Source organism: Carassius gibelio, chromosome B22, assembly GCF_023724105.1.
Source record: "Carassius gibelio isolate Cgi1373 ecotype wild population from Czech Republic chromosome B22, carGib1.2-hapl.c, whole genome shotgun sequence".
NCBI classification, from domain to species: domain Eukaryota; kingdom Metazoa; phylum Chordata; class Actinopteri; order Cypriniformes; family Cyprinidae; genus Carassius; species Carassius gibelio.
Window position 1 is genome coordinate 30,876,355 of NC_068417.1, and position 24,288 is coordinate 30,900,642.

The window sequence follows — 24,288 nt, forward strand, 5'->3', positions numbered from 1 at the left end:
GTCGCGGTACTTTGATGTCATAAACTGATCTATCTTCGCAACGATGTTTCAATTCGAACACCTATTATTGAATAGAGAGCAGTTTTTCTATCACACTTCCTCTCCTTCTCCGACTTTCAGCAAACCGTTGGAGGGGTGCGATTAATCAGTTATTATTCTGCCCACTGCTGTTAAACTGACATAATCGGAGAAGGAATGACATTTGCAGAGCCGCTGAAAACCAGAGTTGCGACATTCTTTGATCTTTGGAGCTTTCAAAAGATGTATTCGACAGATAGCGGTCAACGAGATTAGACGCTTGCAGTCGGGAACGTAGTTGAAATGGAGCTGTCAAGCCGGACACTTTCAGCTCTATCACAGATGAAGTGAATATAATGCAGTATTGTGCAATATAATACACAGACGTTTCTGAAACGTTTTCATGAGCAACAGAAACACTTTTTACAACTCTGATCGGAAACGAACAATGAAATTTAATTTTTTACTTAGATTGTGCTTTATTAATGTCTACACCTAGCTCGGCTAGCGTGATTTCACAAAGTACAACATGTTCCTGGATCAATATCCTTGTTGATCCTGGAACAACATTTCCAATCAACCAATCAGAACTGAGATATAACTTTTCAGAAAATATCTATTTTAGGCTTACAATCAGAGTCAGGTGCTTCTACACCCTTGTTAATCAGCTATTATTTCCCACTGATTTTAGGAATAAATGATGGGTAAGGTTAGGTTTAGGGGTAGGGATTGGGATTGGGTCAATTCTATATTTTTGGACAGTAATGTTGATCATCAGAAGATGTTGATCCAGGAACATGTCTTACTTGGCAAAATCACGGCAACCACCTAGCTCAACCCTAAACCTACCCCTTACAATAAAAAAAAAGTGATTATTGTACAGTGTGACAAAAAATATATTGTATTGATGTGCGCATGCCCAGTAGCGCCATATGTATCCCTTCTGGCCTTAACCCTCCTGCAGCTGTTCTGGAGAAACTGCAGCGGCTGAGTTAGTTGGCTACCAATCGCTATCTCGGTACTTTGATGCCACACATGACAATTACATGGCATTGGCACCATCTCAAGTAGGACAACATTTCTAACCAGCATACACTGCTTCAAGTCAGAATATGCTTGATCTGTGCAGTGCTGCGTTAACTTCGAACACACAAGTTCCAAAGTTCTGGAATTGAGTCCAATTTTGATTCCTGGTTCTGGAATCTATAGGATTCTATTCCTAGAATCGATTCCTCAATGTTTTTTTTTTTTTTCATATTCTTCATTCATTTTTTTTTTTTTTTTTAGAGAAATCTAATTTCTGACTGCAAGATATAGCTATCGTAGAAAGTAGCTGTCTCATAATATGAAGCTTTGTTTAAAAAAAAGAAAAGAAAAATATGATACATTTCAGTAGCTCTGATTGATTTTAAATTGTAGTTTTGTCTGTATTGTCCAATAAATTAGTCATAGCTCACAGCTCAGAAGTGGACATGCATTTTTTGCATGAATGGAACAAGACATGTCAAAAAACTTTTTTTATTTTTTTAAATAAGTGCACTTAAGTATACTTTTGTAAAGTGTACTTATTGCGGAAATAATATACTTGAAAAGAACACACATAAATGCAGATTAAATATGTTTGTTTGTTTTTTCGCTTAAGTACATTGTATTTGTAATTAATTTCAAATGTATCACATTTTAAATTTATATTAAATGCAATAAGTTGAACTTTTGAGTGATTTTTTTTTGAACAACTTAAGTGTGACTTAAGTGGCTCTTTTTAGTACATCTTTATATGAACAATCATATGTTCCTTTTTGCTTCTAGTGTCTTTAAAATATGCTTAAAGTGTACTGTTAATGTATTGACATGCAATTAATGTGAACTAAAATACACTTTAATCTAAGTGTGAATTAAATGTAATGTTTTTGACCACATAAATGCATATTATTTGTAATTAATTTCAAATATATTACAATTTAAAATTACATTAATTGCAATTAGTTTAACTTTTGAGTGATATTTTTTAACCACTTAAGTGGGACTTTAGTATATTTTATATGTGATTTGAAATATGGTAAATATGTACTTCTGAATAAGCAATTCATGTGAACTAAAATATACTTCAATGTCATATATCTCTGGCAATAAAGTTGAAGTTTAGTATATTAAATAATAATGATAATAATAACCTCTTAATAACCCAGTAACAATCAAAGCAAAAACACAAAATGGTAAATCCTCTACATTTATTGACAGAACATTCTCTAAAACAAATACACAAAAATGCTTTTAGCTGATGCACAAGAAAAACCCAACACTATACAGTTACAACACTTCAACTCACTTATTAGAAAGAGTGTGGAGAACAATGCTAATTTCACCATCATGGAAAACATCATTGTGGTTAGGTTCAAGTAGGGATGGGTTGAAAGGAGAAGACAAGGATCGGCGTGACTGGGACTTATGTTTATTTCCTCCAAATAAAATAATAAACAAACAAAAGTGCATAAGGGCACATTCACATCTCCCAACTACAGCACAAACAGAAATAACGCTTCAAAGCAGTGCTTTTCCCCAAAAGCAGCAGCTCACGAGTTCTGCTCACACCCTCTATCTCCTGGGACAGGACCGCGTCCACCCCTCTGTCCGATGCGGTCTTTTTTTGGCTGATTTTAACGGATGCGTGGCATTGACTACAAGGTGCGTTCAACTTGAAGCAGCACTGCACAGAATGATCACTGTATGACATCAAAGTACGGTGAGCGCGATAAGAGAGCACATGGATCCAATGCATTCGAATCGCTCTCACGGTACTTTGATGTCATACATTAGAACGCGCCTATGGTAACATTCGCTATCATGTCATTTGTGTGTGGAAGTATTTCGAAATCTGTGCGCTGGACACGGGCATCCGTACAGCCCTGGAAGTGCAGAGCTACACATCTAAGTCACACATAGCAGGAAGCGAACAGCCGTTGGTGTACTGGCGCAAAAATAAGAGCCCCTTTCCTGCATTTACTGAAGTTGCGCGAGCGTACTGTACCTGTGACAAAACTGAAGTTTTTTTTTTATTTCAGTTCTGTATGATTATTATTTATTTTACCTTTAAATTACATCAACTTAATTTAATTTAAAATCACCTGCAGAGACACTGAAAAAACTCATACTTTATCTGTAAACACAATCTGACATCCATACAAGTGGCATTTATTTACCTTTTTTAAACTTAGTTCAGATGCTCACCTTTGTTTATCAGCACCGCAAACACAATGATGAAACAGAATCTGCAGAAAAAAAAAACAACAAAAAAGGTTCTTTTAGCTTTATTAATCTTAGCTAGTACAGCTTGAGATTGGCATCAGGCTTGTTTGAGAGGCGCAGAACTGATAACCAGTGATCATGTTGGTTAAAAATGTTCTCTAACTAGCTGTGATGTCAGTAGAATCGCAAAAACAACGTATTTAAAGTTTATTTAGCAGTTGCACAAACTAAAAGTATGATGGGAAGCAGAGCTGGGTAGATAATTTATGAATTGTAATCAGTCGCTATATGACTATATGACTGTATCAATGAAAAACATCAAACAATAGCTACATTGCAAACATGAATTTTGAAAAGACTAAATTCACACAGCAATAACATTTCTATCCATCTCAAAGCATTTTAAGTGCATAGTAACAATGAGGAATTGACAAACAATAACAACATTACAAAAATGAATATTAAAGAACACTGACAAAAATTATTTTGTAGTTAAGTAAATACTACATTAAATAATTAAGTTAAGGCAATAATTAAAAATAAAAATAAAGTCAATTCTATGTTAGTACTGAATTTAAGCTTGTAGAAATTAAATTTGGAACTTGTAAGTATAGTTTACTTGGAACTGTTTATACGGAGCTCCTAAAGGGTCATAGTGGTGGAAAAAAATCTGAGTAAAAAAATTTGAGGTGGGAGGAATTTTTGCATTATCTTGGAAAACTTTTGCATTCTCTTGCAAAGATATTTGCTTTCCCTCACAATATAATAAGTGCATGCTTATTAAGGCACGGTTTTGGGACATACTAAAATGCTAAATGTAAAACACTGTGTGACGAGAGCCCTGGGAATGGAGTGAGGCTGGTGCAGCACCTGCGCCATTCACCGGTATCGAGTCTCGCTTAGGAGCTTCAGAAGGAGAACTGAAGGAGGGAATGATGCAGTGTTGGGACGAGAGAGGACCAGGCTTGGACTTTATTTTGTGTTTTGGTTCTGTTTGTGTGCGACAGTCGTCCATGAGGAGGGGCTGACGCACTCTTTTGGCAAAGCTGTGGCCTAGTGGTTAGAGAGTTTGACTCCTAACACTAGGGTTGTGGGTTCGAGTCTCGGGGCAGCAATATCACGACTGAGGTGACCTTGAGTAAGGCACCGAACCCCCAATTGCTCCCCAAGCGCCGCAGCATAAATGATGCCCAGTGCTCCAGGTGTGTGTTCACTGTGTGTGTGTGTGTGTGTGTGTGCGCACTATGGTTCGGTTAAATGCAGAACACAAATTCTGAGTATGGGTCAGCATACTTGGCTGTATGTCACTACACTTCATTTAGGTATATTTTATTATTAAACTTTTGTTTGAATGTTCGCCGGTTCCCGCCTCCTTCCCGAGACTAAGAACGTTTGTTACACACTGGATGACTAAATTCAGTACACAGATTACACACCATATTATTAAATCAGACAGACAAGCAGAATAGCCCAGAATATGAACATAACCCAGTAAATTGCACTTTAAGCGTAGGCTGTCCCTCATAGAAAGAAAATGCTTAATTAATGGACTAAGACAGTAGCATAAAAATACCAAATTCAGGATACAGTTTATCAAAAATTACACATGAAAGAAAGTAAGCCCAGGAGAACAGATGCATTTTCTTCCCAAACCTAATGTAATGCGAAACTGAAAGTATGGGCTCATGTAGCCTACCGCTATTATTCATCCCATATCCAAATGTTTCCATATTCGCAATGTATTTGAAGCTAAACCGTTATTGTTAACTGGACTTTCTAATATTGTTAACTTTCCAACTTATTGTTAACTTTCCAACTTATTGTTAACGTTCCAATATCAACAGAAAAAAATTTCATAATGAACAAAAATGTGCTGCACTGGAGTAGGTCGGGGCTCACGATACGGCACAGACATAATACTGATTAATTTAAATTGACTGTGTAACATTATATCTGTATTGGTGATTATTTATGTTAATAATAAACAGGCAGCACTTGCAATGAATATGTGCGCATGAGGCGCTAGCGCGATCAAATCCCTGAGACAATATACTCCGTCACTTAAGCTACAGCAGGGCATTATTCGATTTTGAATTCAGTTTGAAAATTCAATAATTAAATAAAATTAATATCATATTTATATAAAATAAACAAACAAGAAAGGCTTAAGAATACAAAATACATTTATTCTGGCAAACAAAACATGAAGAAAGGAAAATTGTGGTAAATTTTTAAAGCAAAAAACGTAACAACTGACAGCATGTTCCAGTTTGAGTGTTTCACAATCTCATTGTTACACAGTAAGAACAAGCAGTGGACAGTGATTTGTGTCAACAAGAATATCACAGCACAAAACAGTGTAATTCTTGTTTCACACTGTAAGGGGAGCACAGCATCAGATGTGCTCCATTGAAACCGCAACATAAAATGTGATTTTGCAAGACATGCCACTAACACTTCTAATGAGAACATTAGTTACAATGGATGCCAGAGAACATTAGTTACAATGGGTGCCAGAAAACATCCACTGCTAGGTGCAAGAGGCCTTAACAGTATTATGCACCAGAAAGAAGCAATGAAAGCGGGACAAATTTGACTAAAAGTAACATTAAAGGTGCGATAAAGTTAGAAAATAAGAAAGTGAGGCTAATGCAACTTTAAGTTCACTACTGTTCTTTCTATATGCACTCTTAAAAATTGCTGTTAATTTACGTCAAAATTTTAACAGTATAAACCTGTTATCTTAAAAAGCAGTGCTTACTTGTTTATTTACGTTCTGTGAAATGACGTAGATAAAATTTAACGTTATTTTACCGTATTTATTGCACGAAGGAAAGAAAACAGTACTTAACAGTATTTTGGGAACAGAAAGCTGCAGCAAACACATGTGGATTTTCATCCGTCTTTATATTGTGATTTAACCGGTGAGTGCACCTTTGACTTGCTCCTTTCACACAAAATACACGTTTGCAATTGCAACTGTGCAAATAACTGTGATAATAGTGGATGCTGAGGCTGTAACTGTTTAATATGTCCATTTCAGTGCTAAAACCGTCAACGTGCCAACGGCATCATAGATTGGAGCTGGATTGATTCAGATATTCCCCGATTACAAGGTGAGTTTAATCAAACATGATATAAACTCTTCTGCAAAGTAAGCCTTTAACACAATAGCAACGAAGTAATATTTATGTATCTGTAACACGCTGAAATTATCGTCACCTCGTTTCCTAATATTAGCTTGCTATCTTTTCATATAAAGCCTAAAAGTGTATAGACAAAACGTTGATTTCAATAACGTTGTGCTTGCGAATTCGAGTAAGCTTGTTCTAATTTGTACATAACTGTATTCCGAGGGAAGTTTTTCTTTAATAGTGTTGGCGTTTTGTTTCTGTAATGTTGGCTGTATTTTGGATTGCTTCGATCTAAGTTGTCTAAGTTATAGAATAAGTTACGCGATATAATAATCAGTTAGAATAATTCATGTTTTTTTTTTTGTTTTTTTTTTTTTTTGCGTTGTTGGTTTGTATTGCAATGTTACTTTACCCAGTACATTAGGACAATGGCAGTTTTATTTTTGTGGAGATTTTCTTTTGTTATTGAGATTTTTTGAGTTACGTTTTTTTCGTGCCTAAAGACTGTCCATTTTGACTTGTCAGCATGTTTGAGTGTCAGTTATGTGGGCAGCAATGCAGTACTCCAGTGGTCTATGTGAAGCACATGAGGATTCACAGCAATACCCCTAACTTGTTTCTTCATTGTTGCATGCAGGACTGTAACAGGAAATTTGCTAAATTAGCAGCTTTAAAATCACATCTTTACAGACAACACAATGAGTGTGTGGTGGTGCCTAGATCACATTTGTACCCAGCAGTAGACCTTGCATGCCATGTTGACTTGTGTAGTGTCAAATGTGATACACTAACTCAGTTTTATTCCCATCTTAAAGTTCACATTAAAGAGGGACGAAGACTGACATGCCCCTTTAAGCAGTGTGATCAATCATTTTCAGTGATATCCACCTTTACCTCTCACATATCAAGGAAACATAAAAATTCAACAGAGGTAAACCTAAATGAATCCATTGTTGCCACATCACTTGTGACTGAAGCTGGAAGCTTTCAAGATATTGACAGTGATATGACATCGGGAGAACATACTGGTGTAGTTGGAAATAGTGAGAATTTGGAGGTTAGTCCAGAAAATATTGACGAGACATTATTTTTGAAGAATCTTGCTCTCTTTTATCTGAAATTACAGGCTAAGTTATTGCTTCCATCTTCAGTCGTTCAGACTATCATTGAAGACATGCAGTCAGTTTATGATGTCAACCAGTCACATCTACTTTTCAAACTAAATGAGAAATTGGTTGCACTTGGGGTTCCAGAGGCTTCCATTAATGATGTCATGGACAGTCTGAAAGCAGATGATCTCTTAAGAGCATGTAATAGCCACACACTAAAAACAGACCAGCGCAGGAAAACAGTGTTCAAGAACAGTTTTAATTATGTTGAACCTATGCCCATTTGTCTAGGACATAATGAAGCTGGCAAAGAGTGTTTTTTACAGTATGTCCCTGTAAAACACACGATTGAAGCCCTTTTTCATTGTGAGACTGTGTGGAAGCAGTACAGAGAAGTTCACAGCCGTATCCAGTTGAAGGATATTTTTGAAGATGTGTGGGATGGTGAAAACACCACACAAAACTTGGCCCAGACAGAAAGATCATCTTTAGGCTTGATACTTTATCAAGATTCATTTGAAGTTGTTAATCCCCTGGGGTCAGGAAAGAAAAAACACAAAATACTAGCTATGTATCTCACACTTGCAGACCTACTGTCACACAACCGGTCAAGTATTGACCAGATGCAACTGGTTTTTCTTTGTAGAGAACAAGATTTCAAGTATTTTGGTCAGGAATTGGTCATGGGATGCTTGATGAAAGACCTTCAAGACCTTGAGACTAATGGCATAATGCTACCTGATGGACAAGTATGCAAAGGGATCTTGCGAGCCGTTTGTGGAGACAACCTGGGTTCACACAACATCGGAGGTTTTCTTGAAAATTTCAGTGGCAGTAGGTACTTCTGTCGATATTGTGAAATTGACAAAGATGTGTTTCACACAGATCCTTTGTCCAAAGCTAACACTCGGACACCAGAGTCATACCAAGAGCATGTTCAGAACCTTGAGGAGCATTCTGTTCATAGTGGAGGTATTAAATTTGACTCCTTATTCAACAGCCTTTCTATGTTTCATGTATGTCAACCTGGGTTGCCTCCGTGTCTTGGGCATGATTTGTTTGAAGGTGTTGTTGCCTCTGATCTTGCATTGTGTATCCACCATCTTGTCACAGTTGACAAACAGTTCACTTACACTGAATTAAATCGGATGATTGATCAGTTCCGATATTTAGGTAATGATGCAAATGACAAACCTTGTGAGGTGAGGCCAGGAAGTGATAGACTGAGTGGCCATGCTATGCAGAACTGGTGCTTACTAAGACTGTTACCACTGTTGATTGGAGAGAAGATTACATCTCCTGCTGACAATGAGATATGGCAACTGGTGTTACAACTAAGAGAAATTGTGGCATTGATTTGTGCACCAGCAATTTCTGCTGACCAGGCTATTTAAGGGTCCTTATTGAAGAATATTTGCATTCCAGAAAACAAGCCTTTCCCCATCATCGGCTTAAACCTAAGCATCATTACATGAGCCATTATCCAGAGCTCATCATTCAGTTTGGTCCACTTATTCGTTTGTGGACTATGAGGTTCGAAAGCAAGCACACATATTTTAAACAGTGCACAAGAAAGCTGCGTAACTTTAAAAATGTGTGCTCAAGCCTTGCAGAAAGACACCAGCTTTTACAAGCATATCTTAGTGCTGGCAATCTCTTCCCACCATCAATTGTAATAGAAAAGGCAACTGAGTTTTTTCCATGTGACTACAGTGATAGCATCAGGGAATCAGTAGCAAATTATGATTTTGGCCCTGAAAATACTTTGATTGGTCATGAAGTAAATGTAAAAGGAACCAAATACAAAAAAAAACATGTTTGTTGTTATCAGTAACAATGAGGATGGGCTTGAAGTTGGTAAGATTATTATGATACTCAATCATAAAAACTCTGCAGTCTACTTCGTCGCTGAAATGTATAAGGCTTTGTGTCTACATGATGTAGGTGTTCACTGCATCACACCAATCAAGGGCTGTTACTACTGTGTGAACCAGGAGGACCTACTGGATTATTACCCTCTACCTCAGTATGCAATTCATGGCATGGCACTTATTGTTCTTCACCATTCTTTTCCCTCTTTGTAGTGCAATGAGCATTGTGAATGAAGATCTGAGAGGTATCATCCTCAGAACGTTGCCAACAATTTCCAAAGACACTCTACAGGCATTGATAGACAAGCTATTAAACTCTGGTCTGGAATCTACACAAGACCTGAAATATGTGAATCAAGAAGATATTACTGACCTACTGCCGGCCATTCAATTACGGAAGCTTCTGGAAGCATTTAAAAAAGGTAATAAGGATTTAAATATTACAGTTTTGCAATATAGAGTTAATTCTTAAGCAGTAGCTCTGACTGGCCTTTTTTCATGGAGTAGTTCACTTTCAGAAAAAATATTTAAAGATAATGTACTTATTCCGTTGTCTTCCAAGATTTTCGTGCCTTTCTTTCTTCAGTTGCAAAGAAATTATGTTTTTAGAGTAAAACATTTCAGGAATTATCTCCATATAGTGGACTTCAATGGTGCTCGCAAATTTGAACGTCTAAAATGCAGTTTCAGTGCAGCTTCAAAGGGCTCTAAACGATCCCAGCCAAGGAATAAGGGTCTTATCTAGCAAAACGATGGGTAATTTAAAAAAAATAAAAATACTTTTTAACCTCAAATGCTCATCTTGTCCAGCTCTGCCATGCGCATGCATGTTTTGTGTAATCCCGGTCAATACAGTTAGGGTATGTTGAAGAACTCCCATCTCATTTTCTCCTACCACTGCAAAATAGTTCTACATCTTTGCAGATTTTATTTTAGAAAATGACAGATCATTTCACTGGAATCGTTTAGAGCCCTTTGAAGCTCTATTGAAACTGCATTTTGGACATTCAAACTCGTGAGCACCATTGAAGTCCACTATATGGAGATAATTCTTTAAATATTTTTCATAAAAAAAAAAAAACAATTTCTTTACAACTTAAAGAAAGGCATGAAAATTTTCGATGACAACAGGGTAAGTACATTATCTGTAAATATTTGTTCTGAAAGTAAACTTCTAATTTAAAGCTTCTAAGTACAGGAAACCTATTTCTTACTTGTTTTTCAAGTATATTTGATTATTTCCAGGACTTCCTGCATATTTCCCAGTTGTCTTTGTACTAATGGATACTGATAGTTGTAAATAGTTGTAAATGTACATTGTTCTAAATTTAGCATGTGACCTGCAAAATTTGATTTATTCACTTGATTTATTTAAAGGCCTTTGAGGCGATCAATTTTTTTTTCTTCTTCTTCTTTTTATTATAATTTAAAACTTGGTTAATCTCATATGTTAGTTGCCTCTGCTTTACCTGTTTTAGAGACAGAGATGGTCACTTTGGACCTACAAATTCTTACTTCCCCTACACCATCAGTCAGCTCGCCTTCAGTCCTTCCTTGCTCCAGTGCATCAAGTGGACTCTCAAATCAAGAATCTAGCAGCTCAGAAGACTGCGGTCCATCCTCCCAAATCAAAAAGGCATGGCCAGAGACATTTCAGATTCCGTGGACTGCAATGCCTATGGACATTCGTTCAGCAGTGGCTGATGGCAAGAGACCTTCACCAGCAGCACGGCGACAAATGGTCAGAGTTTTGGCAGATGAGATGAGGAAATATGAGCTAAACCCAACACGTGGACAATGTGTCACAGTATGCCGAAATATCATCCGCCAGTATCCTCAAAGTTTTGCTGATCTCTGTGACAATGGTCAGGTACTAGGAAATGGTTATACCTCACTGTTAATTCAAATTAAAAACCGAATTGAAAATCTGAACCGCACCACCAGCTTTCGCCAACACCGTTCATCTGGTGATGGACTAAAGAGAGGGCCTACTGATACATATGGCTGCACCAGATTCCAGCCTGATCTCCCACCAGAGGAGACCGATGAAAGTGTAGAGCAGAAGCGTCAGCGGCTGGAGGAGATATACCGTCGAGATGGAATAAATGGGGTTGAAAAAGCAGAAGTTAGGCAACTTATGGAAACAACCTTTTGCCTCCAGCGGCAGCAAATAAACATATTACCATCACCCACCGTCGCTGATATAAGAAAGCAGTGGCCATACCTTTTCACTCAGAAAGGGCTTTATGCTCATTTTGAACTTCTGACTGATATCAAAGTTATGCGTGCACTTGAGCTTGCCATGGAAGAGTGTGGAAGAGCCATTGTGGAGTTCTTCAGCAGCAAACCCACCAATGCAGATGTCAGGACTGTCATTTCTCTGCGGCCAGACCTCGAGCTTTCCTTCTGCATCATCCAACTTCTCATGGCTCACTTCTCTGAGACTCAGGAAGGGCTGATACTTTTTGCAAATGTAAGATTTTTGTTGTTGTTGTTTATTTTCCACCATGGTATTATAGTCCCACCAACTGAAATAGACATGCTCTTTCCTAATTTAAAAATTAAAAAATGCATACAAGTGATTATTGTTAGTGTATTTTGTCTCTGTGTCCTCATCATTGTTACTGTTTCTTAGGCATCTTCCACTGCAGCTGATGTAGAAAGGACACTTGAACTACCTTCAACTCCTCGACTGATACTCTTTGGTATGTATAGAACTATATGAATGTATAGTCTATTTTATTACATAAGCAATTAAGGATGTTTTTCCTGTATTTCAAAAAACATGGTAAATGCTTCTGTACAACACTGAAAGGGACAGGTCACACAAAATAAATATTCTGCCATCTTTTACCCACACCTATGTCATTCCAAGCCCTTAAGACTTTTATTCATCTTTGGAAAACAAATGAATATATTTATACAATTCTTTCAGCATTTTTGTTAATCAATTGAAAGATTAAAAAGTTTCATAAAGTTTTTTTTTAATTTATGAATTTTATTAGTTTATTCATGTATAAACATTCATCATTGAGCATACACAGAGCAAATAAGCTCAAACATGCTTGCTTGATGTGAGGTTTGTTCTGGTCTGTCAGGCTAGCACGTTTTGAGTTTCCATTTACGCTGGATTTGACTGGACTTTTAATGGATGAACAGAAATGATGAAAGAATATTCAAAATAGTTTCATTTGTGTTTTGAAAATTAAAACTCTTTGAAAGTGAGGGGGACTGATTAATTACTAATTTTTTTTTTTTAATCCTTCAACTGTATAGAGCAAAAATAATGAGTTAAATAAATCATAAAAAATGCAGCAACTATTTCACAATACACAGTATAATGCACATGTTGACTTCAGTGTCTGTCCAGACCAGTCCACAATCAGCATTTTGAAATGCATATGTTATGTTATGTTAAAAGAACAGGGCTTTGTGACTAGGTACAATTATTTCAGTTTCCCTTGCATTTGTTTGCAATCTGGCAGTAGAAAATTTGTGTTATATGACTGTCTGACATTGCTTTTTCTTTTAAATGTTTTAGGTGAAAAACCAGGAAGCTGCATTCATAAATGGATGATTAGTTTTGAGGGGCAAATACTCTGTGAGGGCATCCAGCCAAGTTTTCTGTCTGGACTTGCTGCTGTGTTTTCAACTTTCTACAATTTCAATGTGGAGTACCAAGCTGAGGCTGCATCCACGTTGGAATTCATTCAGAGGTTAGATGCTTAGATTCATATGATAATTTCTAATTTCTAAATTTCTAATAATTTTACCCACACTAATTCTGAATGTATGCATTTGTTTTTGAGGCGCTTCATTGGAATAAATCCTGAAAAAGGCACCAAGGGTGGACAAGTCCTATCAAAGCGGACAGGGAAGGTCGGCCACAGAAAAAAATCAGTCAACACTCGGGCTGCCAGTCTACTTAAGAAACTAATGGACTTTGAGTGGGACTTCATATAAGTTAACTTACTCATCCAGTGACATACCACACACACACCGTACACATACTCTTCACACATGACAAAAACATGTTTTTAGTGTGTTTAGTCGCACAATTTTTTCAGGTGTTCATTCTTGAATACCTACATTTTGACTTCATTCATCATTGAATTCTTTCTTCATTCAGTAACTCTTATTCACTAATAATTTAGTAATTCTTATTCTCTCAGCAGTTCGCTGAGTCACTCATTTAGTTTTTTCAAATGTTATGTACATTTTTTGTTTATTCAGTTAAACGAAAGTTTATTCTGAGGCTTAAGTTTTAGTCATTCCACTTGCATCAGCCACTAATTTTGAGAATATTTTGTGATTTAAAGTGGCTTTTTTTCCCCAAGTTTTCAGGTTTTAATAAAACAAATCTGAAGTTACACTTTGTGTTGAATTTTATGTTTCAAAGGCTATATCTGTATGTTTTATTAAAACATGGTTTAATAGCAAGACTTAAAAGGGTTAATTCCTAAAATCAAAGAAATATCTAGAAAAATAATTCCACCTTTTTTTCTTAGCAGTCCATTTCTCAATATAATAACATATTTGTAGTTTACAGTTAAAAAAAAAACATCAACTAACTGTTAATGCTTTTGACAGTAATTTATTGTTAATGTATAAAATAACAGTTTTATGCTGTATTTCCAAAAACAGTAACAAACTGTAAATTTCAACAACAGCAAGACACTGTTAATTTAACAGTAACTTGCTGGCAACTGTGCTGCCAGTTACTTACTGTTTTTTAACGGGACAATTTTTAAGAGTGTGGGAGCCTGAGTTCTTTTTCTATGCTGAAATATGAAATAAGACAAACCGAAAACAGGTAATAGAGTAAAAACACAGATCAGTAATATCTTCCACCAGTGTAATATTTGTGTTTCTGGTCCATGGTTTTCTTGATCTGTTGATTCTGTGGGGGGGCACACACATTACTGCACTTTGAAAAATGAATGAAATGCATTCAGGCAGGAATTCAATCTGTTTTTAATTTAAAACTTCAAACATAATGAACTATTTTTACCCACCTTTGATGATCAGTTGTACAGTACGCCGTTCATTTGAGGGTGTGATGAGGCAGTTGAACTCTCCTTCATCAGCGTGAGTGAGATCGATGAGTTTGATGGAGAAGTTTCCTCTCTTATACTCGTCAGGGAAAGTTTGCACTCTATTCTTATACCGTGGGTGCTGTGACTCTAAAGATTCTGTACCTTTAATTAAATCATAAATAGACTGACTAGCTTTGTTTCTCCAAAACACATCAGTGTCTTGAAGTTTAAGATCATGTTGAGTTGAAGAACACGGCAGGAGAACAGAACCACCGATGAAACCCTCTACTGTGACCTCTACTGTGAGCTGCAGAGAGACTGAAAAAACACATACTTTAACTGTAAACACAATCTGACATCCATACAAGTGGCATTAATTTACCTTTTTTAAACTTAGTTCAGATGCTCACCTTTGTTTATCAGCACCGCAAACACAATGATGAAACAGAATCTGCAGAAACAAAACAAAACAAAAAGTTATTTTAGCTTTATTAGTCTTAGCTAGTACAGCTTGATATTGGCATCAGGCTTGTTTGAGATGCGCAGAACTGATAACCAGTGATCATGTTGGTTAAAAAAGTTCTAGAAATAGCTGTGATGTCAGTAGAATCGCAAAAACAACGTATGCAAAGTTTGTTTACCAGTTGCACAAACTAAAAGTATGATGGGACCAGGCTTGGACTTTATTTTGTGTTTTGGTTCTGTTTGTGTGCGACAGTCGTCCATGAGGAGGGGCTGACACACTCTTTTGGCGAAGCTGTGGCCTAGTGGTTAGAGAGTTTGACTCCTAACACTAGGGTTGTGGGTTTGAGTCTCGGGGCAGCAATATCACGACTGAGGTGCCCTTGAGCAAGGCACTGAACTCCCAACTGCTCCCCAGGCACCGCAGCATAAATGATGCCCAGTGCTCCGGGTGTGTGTTCACAATGTGTGTGTGTGTGCACTATGGTTCGGTTAAATGCAGAACACAAAATACTTGGCCGTATGTCACTACACTTCTTTTAGGTATATTTTATTATTAAAGTTTTATTTGAATGTTCGCCGGTTCCCGAACGTTTGTTACACACTGGATGACTAAATTCAGTACACAGATTACACACCATATTATTAAATCAGACAGACAAGCAGAATAGCCCAGAATATGAACATAACCCAGTAAATTGCACTTTAAGCGTAGACTGTCCCTCATAGAAAGAAAACGCTTAATTAATGGACTAAGACAGTAGCATAAACATGCCAAATTCAGGATACAGTTTATTAAAAATTATACACAAAAGGAAGTAAGTCCAGAAGAACAGACACATTTTCTTCCCAAACCTAATGTAATGCGAAACTGAAAGTATGGGCTCACGTAGCCTACCGCTATTATTCATCCCATATCCAAATGTTTCCATATTCGCAATGTATTTGAAGCTAAACCATTATTGATTAAAATAACTGGGCTTTGTACATTCCAATATCAACAGGAAGAAAAATCATAATGAACAAAAATGTGCCGCACTGGAGTAGGTCGAGGCTCACGATACGGCACAGACATAATACTGATTAATTTAAATTGACTGTGTAACATTATATCTGTATTGATGATTATTTATGTTAATAATAAACAGGCAGCACTTGCAATGAATATGTGCGCATGAGGCGCTAGCGCGATCAAATCCCTGGCACAAAATTCTCTGTCACTTAAGCTACAGCAGGGCATTATTCGATTTTGAATTCAGTTTGAAAATTCAATAATATAAAAGATTATTAGAAATGTTATAAAGTGAACACTGTTACGCTCTCATTTCACTCTGGAACCAAGAATGCAATTTTCCCTGAATATCCAAAATATTGCATATGTGACATTTATTTTATATAGGCCTAACAGTTTAACAAAAAAGGCAATATTAAGTGTACATTAGGGCTGCACGATTAATCGCATGCGATTGTCATGTGTGTCTGGTCAGTAAAGCTGGATCTGTGATTAGTGGGAAATGTCCCATCACCTGCTTTCAAATGGAGTTGCACTTACTACACAGAGCTGTAGTTCGCTGAAAAACTACGCAATAACACTTTCATAATCGCAGATGAATTGCATGCAGTTATGAACCTTCATTAAGCCTTCATTAAGCCGCGTTTTCTTTATGGCAGGAAAACACTTGTTCTTCTGGGCTTATCTGCTTTCATGTATAATTTATTAATAAAGTGTATACTGAATTCTGTCTTTTTATAACACGGTCTTAGTCCATTAATAAAGTGTTTTCTTTCTATGAGGGATACACTTAAAGTGCAATTGAGCAGGTTATGTTCATATTCTAGGCTATTCTGCATGTCTGTTTTCTTTATTAATAAGGTGTGCACTGAATTTAGTCATCGAATGTTTTACATGTTTTAGTATGTCCCAAAGCTGTACCTTTATAAGAATGCTATTTCATCCAAGTTCAAAATAAAACTCTATGAACCGCTCTATTGTGAACTTAACTTAAAGTAAACAGGAAGTGAAAAAAAACTTTTTTTTTTCTTGTTGCTGATTTCTTCTGAGCGCCACATTAAAAAACCATTAAAAAATATAAATGTTTAAAAAAGGAAATTTTAGAATAAATTAATTCTATACAACTTCTTACCATTGTGCAAATAATATGTAATCATGTAATCTATAAAAAATTGCTGTAGTCTAATTTTTTTTTTTTAAAATTTACACTTATTATGAGTACTTGAGTTATGGAGTCTGATTACGTAGCCCTGCATAGAATTCACTAAATCTTGAAACATCCCTCAAATAATTGCTCTCTTATTAACCTTGACTAAGTAAAAAATAAATAAATAAAATTATAAAATTATATATATATATATATATGTGTGTGTGTGTGTGTGTGTGTGTGGAAATTTAAATTCTTCTAATATGCTAAATTCCATCTGATTTTTATAAAAATGTACATTAAATAGGTTATAAATATTAACTTCATTGTCAAAATGTATAACTGAATTAAAAGCTTCTATTTGTTTCTCTTAACAATATACTGGATGTTGCATAGGCCTAATTATTCTGTAGATTGCTAAACTCTGAATATGACTTAGCTGTAAATTTTGTTCATAAGGGAGCATCTTCACCCATCTTACCCTACTGGTCAAATATTTAATATGTTGAATGCATGGTCTCCGTCTCTGTCAATCAAATTACTATCAAGAAATAAGAATTACAGCACATGCATCACGCCGCAAAGACAATACAATGTGCCAATGTGAATAGCTACAACAGATATTTGTGATAACCTGCAACTCGCTAATGGCTATTTAATTAAACCACGATTAATGCATTAATGACCTTGAGAGGGGTTTGTCTGTTTGTTTACTAAGTTGTTTGTTAATGCTAGTTTAAATAAACCAGGCCAAATACGAGCGAGCAAACTTTCACTTTGCACATTTCGCGGCAGATCCGAAATATGTGGGAAGCACGATACGGCTCGTTATGTGAAAACCGAGTATCATGTAGAAATTATGAACATACCCGATGATCATGTTGTCCCGAAATAATTAATTTAGCTTATACATAATTTGCGAAAACAGAAGGTATCTAACGCGTTGCCCTTTCCGGGAGGAAGTTGTCATAGAGCAAAAAAAAAAAAAAAAACTCCGGCGATAAGCAAATATATGTCATATATAATCAATAAAAAATATTAATCAATAAAAAAAAAATGTCGAATACGTTTTTCACAAATATAGGGGAAAAAATAGAGACAGAAGGCTAGACAATTACAAAAAAAAAGTAAAGAGCACATTTACAGTCACTTCCCGTGCCGCTTTTTGTAACTTCCGGTTAGTCACTGCTGGTGGATCATGGAACTACACCCGATGGCGTGTTTCTCCATTCTCCCATATACACCCTTTTAAAAACAGACATGATTTCTACTGAAATAAAAAGTATTTTAGAGCTCCTTGTTAGAAATATCAGAAAAAAAAATCATTAGGCCTAAATTGTAACGCAAAGTAAAATATTAAATAAAATATTAAAATATATAAAAAAAAAAAACGAAAATGGGGAGCTTCTTGGACCAGACATGCATGAATTATATACCTATAAAAAGTCTGTGTGAATTATTTACAAGTTTTTTGTTTTTATTTTATTTTTTATGCCAAACATGTAAACATAATCGGGGCGTATGATTGTATCTCTAACAACATTTACAGTGTGAACTGGGAGTTGCAGTCGCCTTTTCAGTGTTGTGACATATTTCCAACTGAAACAGAATATAGGCATGTTGACTTGAAGCAGTTCTGCGCAGATCGATCGGTGTATGATGTCAAAGTACGGCGAGGGTGATTAGAGAGTAGATGGCTCATTATTCTTTTGAAACGCTGTCGCGGTACTTTGATGTCATAAACTGATCTATCTTCGCAACGATGTTTCAATTCGAACACCTATTATTGAATAGGGGGCAGTTTTTCTGTCACACTTCCTCTCCTTCTCCCACTTTCAGCAAACCGTTGGAGGGGTGCGATTAATCAGTTATTATTCTGCCCACTGCTGTTAAACTGACAAAATCGGAGAAGGAATAACATTTGCAGAGACGCTTGAAACCAGAGTTGCGACATTCTTTGATCTTTGGAGCTTTCAAAAGGTGTATTCGACAGATGGCGGTTAACGAGATTAGACGCTTGCAGTCGGGAACGTAGTTGAAATGGAGCCGTCAAGCTGGACACTTTCAGCTCTATCACAGATGAAGTGAATATAATGCAGTATTGTGCAATATAATACACAGGCGTTTCTGAAACGTTTTCATGAGCAACAGAAACACTTTTTACAACTCTGATCGGAAACGAACAATGAAATGTAATTTTCTTCCTAGATTGTGCTTTATTAACGTCTACACCTAGCTCGGCTAGCGTGATTTCACAAAGTACAATATGTTCCTGGATCAATATCCTTGTTGATCCTGGAACAACATTTCCAATCAACCAATCAGAACTGAGATATAACTTTTCAGAAAATATCTATTTTAGGCTTACAATCAGAGTCAGGTGCTTCTACACCCTTGTTAATCAGCTATTATTTCCCACTGATTTTAGGAATAAATGATGGATAAGGTTAGGTTTAGGGGTAGGGATTGGGATTGGGTTAATTCTATATTTTTGGACAGTAATGTTGATCATCAGAAGATGTTGATCCAGGAACATGTCTTACTTGGCAAAATCACGGCAACCACCTAACTCAACCCTAAACCTACCCCCACCCCTAAACCTACCCCTTACAATAATAAAAAAAAAAAAGTTTATTAAGATTATTGTACAGTGTGACAAAAAATATATTGTATTGATGTGCGCATGTCCAGTAGCGCCATATGTATCCCTTCTGGCCTTAACCCTCCTGCAGCTGTTCTGGAGAAACTGCAGCGGCTGAGTTAGTTGGCTACCATCTATCGCTATCTCGGTACTTTGATGCCACACATGACAGTTACATGGCATTGGCACCATCTCAAGTAGGACAACATTTCTAACCAGCATACACTGCTTCAAGTCAGAATATGCTCGATCTGTGCAGTGCTGCGTTAACTTCGAACACACAAGTTCCAAAGTTCTGGAATTGAGTCCAATTTTGATTCCTGGTTCTGGAATCTATAGGATTCTATTCCTAGAATCGATTCCTCACTTTTTTTTTTTTTTTTTAATTCTTCAATGATTTTTGTCTAATCTAATTTCTGACTACAAGATATAGCTGTCGTAGAAAGTAGCTGTCTCATAATATGAAGCTTCATTTCTAAAAAAAGAAAAATATAATACATTTCAGTAGCTGCTGCATTTCAGTAGTCTGCTTGTCTTACAGACATGATTTACTGATACATTTTTTCATCACCATAATCTATGGATGTCTAAAATATAGAAATAAGGAGAAGACCAAAACAGGCCAGATGCAGGCCTGCGTCTGAGCTTTGACATGAAAATTGCCCCGAAGCCCAGTCCTAGTGGCATAAATAAGCTGGGGTCCAGCGGGTTCGGTGCGTGAAATGCAGGGCTCACTTGTATTAAGCTTGTGTCTAGGGCTGTAGTACTCGAGTCCAGTCTTGGACTCAAATCCGGACTCGAGACATTTTTCTGTCGTCTCGGACTTGTCTCGGACTTGTTGCATTTGCACTCGGACTTATCCGGACTTGGCCATTGGACTCGCCAAGTCTTCTAGTTGGTCTCGACCGAGTCCAGCAAAAAAAAAAAAAAATATATATATATCCTTCAAAACAAAACCACATTTGCATGATGTCGCAACTGAAAACGTGTGTAAAACGCTAGGCGCACTGCTCTCCTTATTTCCAAAGCACTCTGTAATCTGCGCTTGGGCTTCAGTGGCGTCTGCTGTTGCTGGGCAACCATGACCCACTCTCCATGAAGACGCAGAAGTTTCAGCAAAGAATAAATTGATTTCTAGCACTACACATCAGGCGGCAAGGAAGTCGACCGGAAGTTGAAGTCGGCTGGGTGCCGCCATCTTGTAGCAGAACTTCACTTGTGTTAGCATCCCATTGACCTCCCATTCATTTTGGCGTCACTTTGACAGCGAATAACTTTTCATATGAGGCGTTTAAAGACTGCATTTGTCCATTATTTATTTCTAAAAATACATGACAATGTATAAAGGGCTCCATTACCTTCTATGTTACATTATGGCCCCGTAGAAACAGTTTTTGTAAAAATAGGCTAACGATTGCGTCATAATCGACTCTCTGTCGCATTACCGTACAGACAGGAGGAGAAGCTCGCAGGCAATTAACTTAATATGGCGTACTGGCGTTAAATTTTAAAATAATATACAAAATAATTAATCAGAAAACTTACTCCTGCTCACTCACGCCAAGGAACTCCCCGCTCAAGCTCGCCGTCTCTGCAAGATTAACGATGGCAGTTTGCACGCACAGCCACTTAGAAGATTTACATCTGTGAGACAGGTTGCTGACGTCATCAAGCTTAGTTTGAGTCTGTGCATCAGAAATGGAAGTGCTAAAAATAGCTAAAAACGGGCTTCACTTGTCTCAATTGAGTTCCAATGGGGTCGCTGTCCATTTCTTTTACTGTCTATGCTAAACATCCCGTTAGTAGCTCTGCTAATAGATTCATTTAAAAAATGGCTATCCTTGTACAGCTCTCATCTGTTTCTCCATCCTAGCTTTCAGTATTGTTCCGGGAAAGGATGTGAATGACTAGCGGTGAACTTGCTGCGACCTGAAAAGTTTAGATGTTTCTAATTTAATTTTCTACCTGCTAGATTGTGTTTTATTTACGTCTACACCTAGCCTCAAACGTCCCCTTTACAATAATGAAATACTAATTATTGTTGTACAGTATAGGGGTTGCAAGACTACTGATTTCTACTAGTCGATTTTTTTAATAAAAAATGAGTTACTCGACTACTTGTGGTTTATGCTATTGTAAATAAAAAGAAAATCGTTTTTTATCAATAAACACTCATTAATGTATAGCCTTATGCAACAATTAAATTTTAAAAACTTTATAATTATGACATTGCATATTTAAAATTTCACGTAGGCTAACAGCCAGTATTTGTATCTGTAGCAATCACAAAATTTTTCCTATCTGCATTCCTATCTGCAAGCAGAGAGATGTCATGACAAACGTTTAGTGATCATGAACACGACTGAATCAATTCAATGCGCACATTTTCATTACGCAGAACACTTTAAGCGAGTCTTAATGTTAATGAACTTCACTAAACAGATGTGTGTGTGCCGCGCAAACCAACAAAAGGTAAAGATGCAAACACGTAGACCAAGTAGAAAATGTATCCGTATCTATAGCTGATGATTAAATCTACTCGAGAGAGAACTGGTTTGGTTTTTGAGAGACTGAGACGTGCAACGTTGCTGTTTGATTGGTGAGCGCGCCGTGCTTATTCCCTTCATTCATATCATATCGTAGCCTAAGCTTTAAATCATTGCCTTTTAAATATATACTAATACTATAACGTGTATGATAGTTATAATTACTCTTGCAACGCTCTGATTTCTGAGAGATGTGCAGAGAGGCGACAACAATGCGGTGTTTGATTTGCGATCTTATCACTCATAAAGTTTACATTCATTCACTTCTGGCGCTGATCCCCTGGCTCACCTGTTATCTAGCAAACACCAGACTGTGTCAGCTTCAGCCGAGTATTCAGGCAGAATTATTCCTTGTCTGTTATTCTGAAGGGGGACCCTTCAGAACTGCCTATGCATAGAGCCCGTGATCTTGTGTAACGTCCCTGTTAGCTTGAACCCTAATTATACACACTTGAACAAGCTAATCAAGCTCTTACTAGACACTACTAAAATCTTCCAGATAGGTGTGTTAAGGCTAGTTGGAGCTAAACTCTTCAGGACATTGGCCATCCAGGATGTAGTTTTTGGAGACCCCTGTCCTATAGAGTTATTACTTTGCACATGCTTTTTGATCATTACAAGTAATAATGTAAAATTATTTTCTTAGAATAGGAGATATGCTGTCTCTCGCATCACATACATTATCAGTAGTTGAGTATGTGGTCTTGAAGAGGACCCTTTATTCTCTCATTTGGACTCTGTCTTGACTTGGACTTGAAACTTTAGGACTTGGACTTGACTTGGACTCGAACATCTTTGGACTCGGTCTTGACTCGGTCTCGACTAGTCCTGGACTTGGACTAGACTTGGACTCGACAAAGCTGGAATTGACTACAGCTCTACTTGTGTCTATTTTGTTGAATATGCCTATTATTTGGCAAAATATAATTTAAAAATATACTCTGTTAAATGTGGTGTGTACCATAGCTCCTTTTATAAAAGAAAAAAAAGACAATTTCTTCATGAAGTAACTTTGACATCATGAATATCAATTATTATTATTTATTTTTTTTAACAATTATTCAATTTCTCTGAATGAAGAGTCAATTCCCCTTGATGGGATCGATTCCAACCATTGAAATTGACTCTCAATTCCAACCTGTCTGAATGGGTTTAAGCAGGATATACCACATTTTCAATATGTTTGCAGCAACTTCTGGTAAATACTGACACAAAATGTGCATTAATTACTGCACTGTCTAAGCTTTACAGTAGTATTTTAAGTTGGGCAGTGAAGATGTTACACAGAGAGCAGATTTTCCCACAACATTGTAGCCTGCTGCTTCTACAAGTTTCCGTTAAAAAAAGTTTCCGTTTTATTTTCCTTTTACACCCTGAAGAAGATATCATGGGTTCATCAAATTGAAATTATCTATCCTCAATCCCTTTTTTAGTCAACTTTGACAGAACTCCTGTCAGCTTGCACATCTTTTCAAAGTGACTGGCAGTCTTGTCAATTGGCCTGAATACAGCACACTGATTTGTTAAAATGGACTTATCGGCATCTGTTCACGAACAGCAATGGCACTTGTTTTGATTTGATTTGGGTGTTTTTAGCTCTGACTATTCTAAGCATATCTCATTGGTTCCTTTTTAGGTCTGACTAATCTAAGCGCATCTGATTGGCCCATTTTCAGTGCTGACTAATCTAAGCACATCTGACTGCCCCATTTTCAGCGCTGACTAATGTAAGGGCATCTGATTGGCGCATTTTTGCAACTGACTTATCTAAGCGCCTCTGATTGGCAAATGCATTCCTAAATTAAACTTAAATGTGTTTGATTGGGTGTTAGGTTCAACACTGCAGAAAAAAAAGTGTGTGAAAGCAAGTTTTCTGATTTCTGCTTACATTCAGTTCACACTTTTCAATCATTTTCATATTTCATTTTAATCATGAAAGCCATAAAACTTTGTTTAATTGTGCAAATTTGTCTTGAATCTATCGGGTATTTTTGTTCATTTTGGTTGCATTTTTGCCACAAGACCTCTGACCCTGGTGGCTGCCTTAATGATTCCAAATCAATGAC

The 24,288-nt window shown here is 36.8% G+C and overlaps 2 protein-coding genes across 5 annotated transcripts in view; one reads left to right on the plus strand and one right to left on the minus strand.

The window, feature by feature from the left end:
* The window catches only part of LOC127987535 (CD276 antigen homolog), a 31,505-nt gene extending 13,465 nt beyond the window's left edge, over nucleotides 1–18,040 (minus strand). Inside the window, exons 1-3 of one of the 2 annotated variants that reach the window (XM_052589903.1) lie at nucleotides 17,905–18,040; nucleotides 14,825–14,865; nucleotides 14,394–14,732 (exon numbers count right to left, since the gene is read on the minus strand). In XM_052589903.1, coding sequence (XP_052445863.1) covers nucleotides 14,394–14,732; nucleotides 14,825–14,865; nucleotides 17,905–17,915 — 391 coding nt within the window. In that variant the 5' untranslated portion in view covers nucleotides 17,916–18,040. The remainder of the gene's footprint in view (nucleotides 1–14,393; nucleotides 14,733–14,824; nucleotides 14,866–17,904) is intronic. The other variant, XM_052589902.1, reaches the window with a different exon arrangement.
* LOC127987527 (uncharacterized) lies at nucleotides 5,761–13,748 on the plus strand. Of its 3 annotated transcripts, XM_052589887.1 has the most exons (7): nucleotides 5,761–6,188; nucleotides 6,308–6,380; nucleotides 9,592–9,800; nucleotides 10,857–11,851; nucleotides 12,014–12,083; nucleotides 12,920–13,094; nucleotides 13,188–13,748. In XM_052589887.1, the coding sequence occupies exons 3-7, from the start codon at nucleotides 9,596–9,598 to the stop codon at nucleotides 13,339–13,341; spliced, it is 1,599 nt and encodes a 532-aa protein (XP_052445847.1). In that variant the 5' UTR covers nucleotides 5,761–6,188; nucleotides 6,308–6,380; nucleotides 9,592–9,595; the 3' UTR covers nucleotides 13,342–13,748. The 3 variants fall into 3 exon arrangements, with proteins under 3 accessions (XP_052445847.1, XP_052445848.1, XP_052445846.1); XM_052589888.1 differs by lacking the exon at nucleotides 5,761–6,188 and having other exon boundaries at nucleotides 6,248–6,380; XM_052589886.1 differs by lacking the exons at nucleotides 5,761–6,188; nucleotides 6,308–6,380 and having other exon boundaries at nucleotides 6,922–9,800.
* Nucleotides 18,041–24,288: the final 6,248 nt, after the last annotated feature.

What these genes read in the sequence shown, in the direction of transcription:
- LOC127987527 (XM_052589886.1), top strand. Translation starts at nt 9,536, where the DNA reads ATGCAATTCATGGCATGGCACTTATTGTTCTTCACCATTCTTTTCCCT. An exon ending in GGCTGATACTTTTTGCAAAT is followed by an intron (nt 11,852 to 12,013) that starts GTAAGATTTTTG and finishes ACTGTTTCTTAG; the next exon opens with GCATCTTCCACTGCAGCTGA. An exon ending in TCCTCGACTGATACTCTTTG is followed by an intron (nt 12,084 to 12,919) that starts GTATGTATAGAA and finishes TAAATGTTTTAG; the next exon opens with GTGAAAAACCAGGAAGCTGC.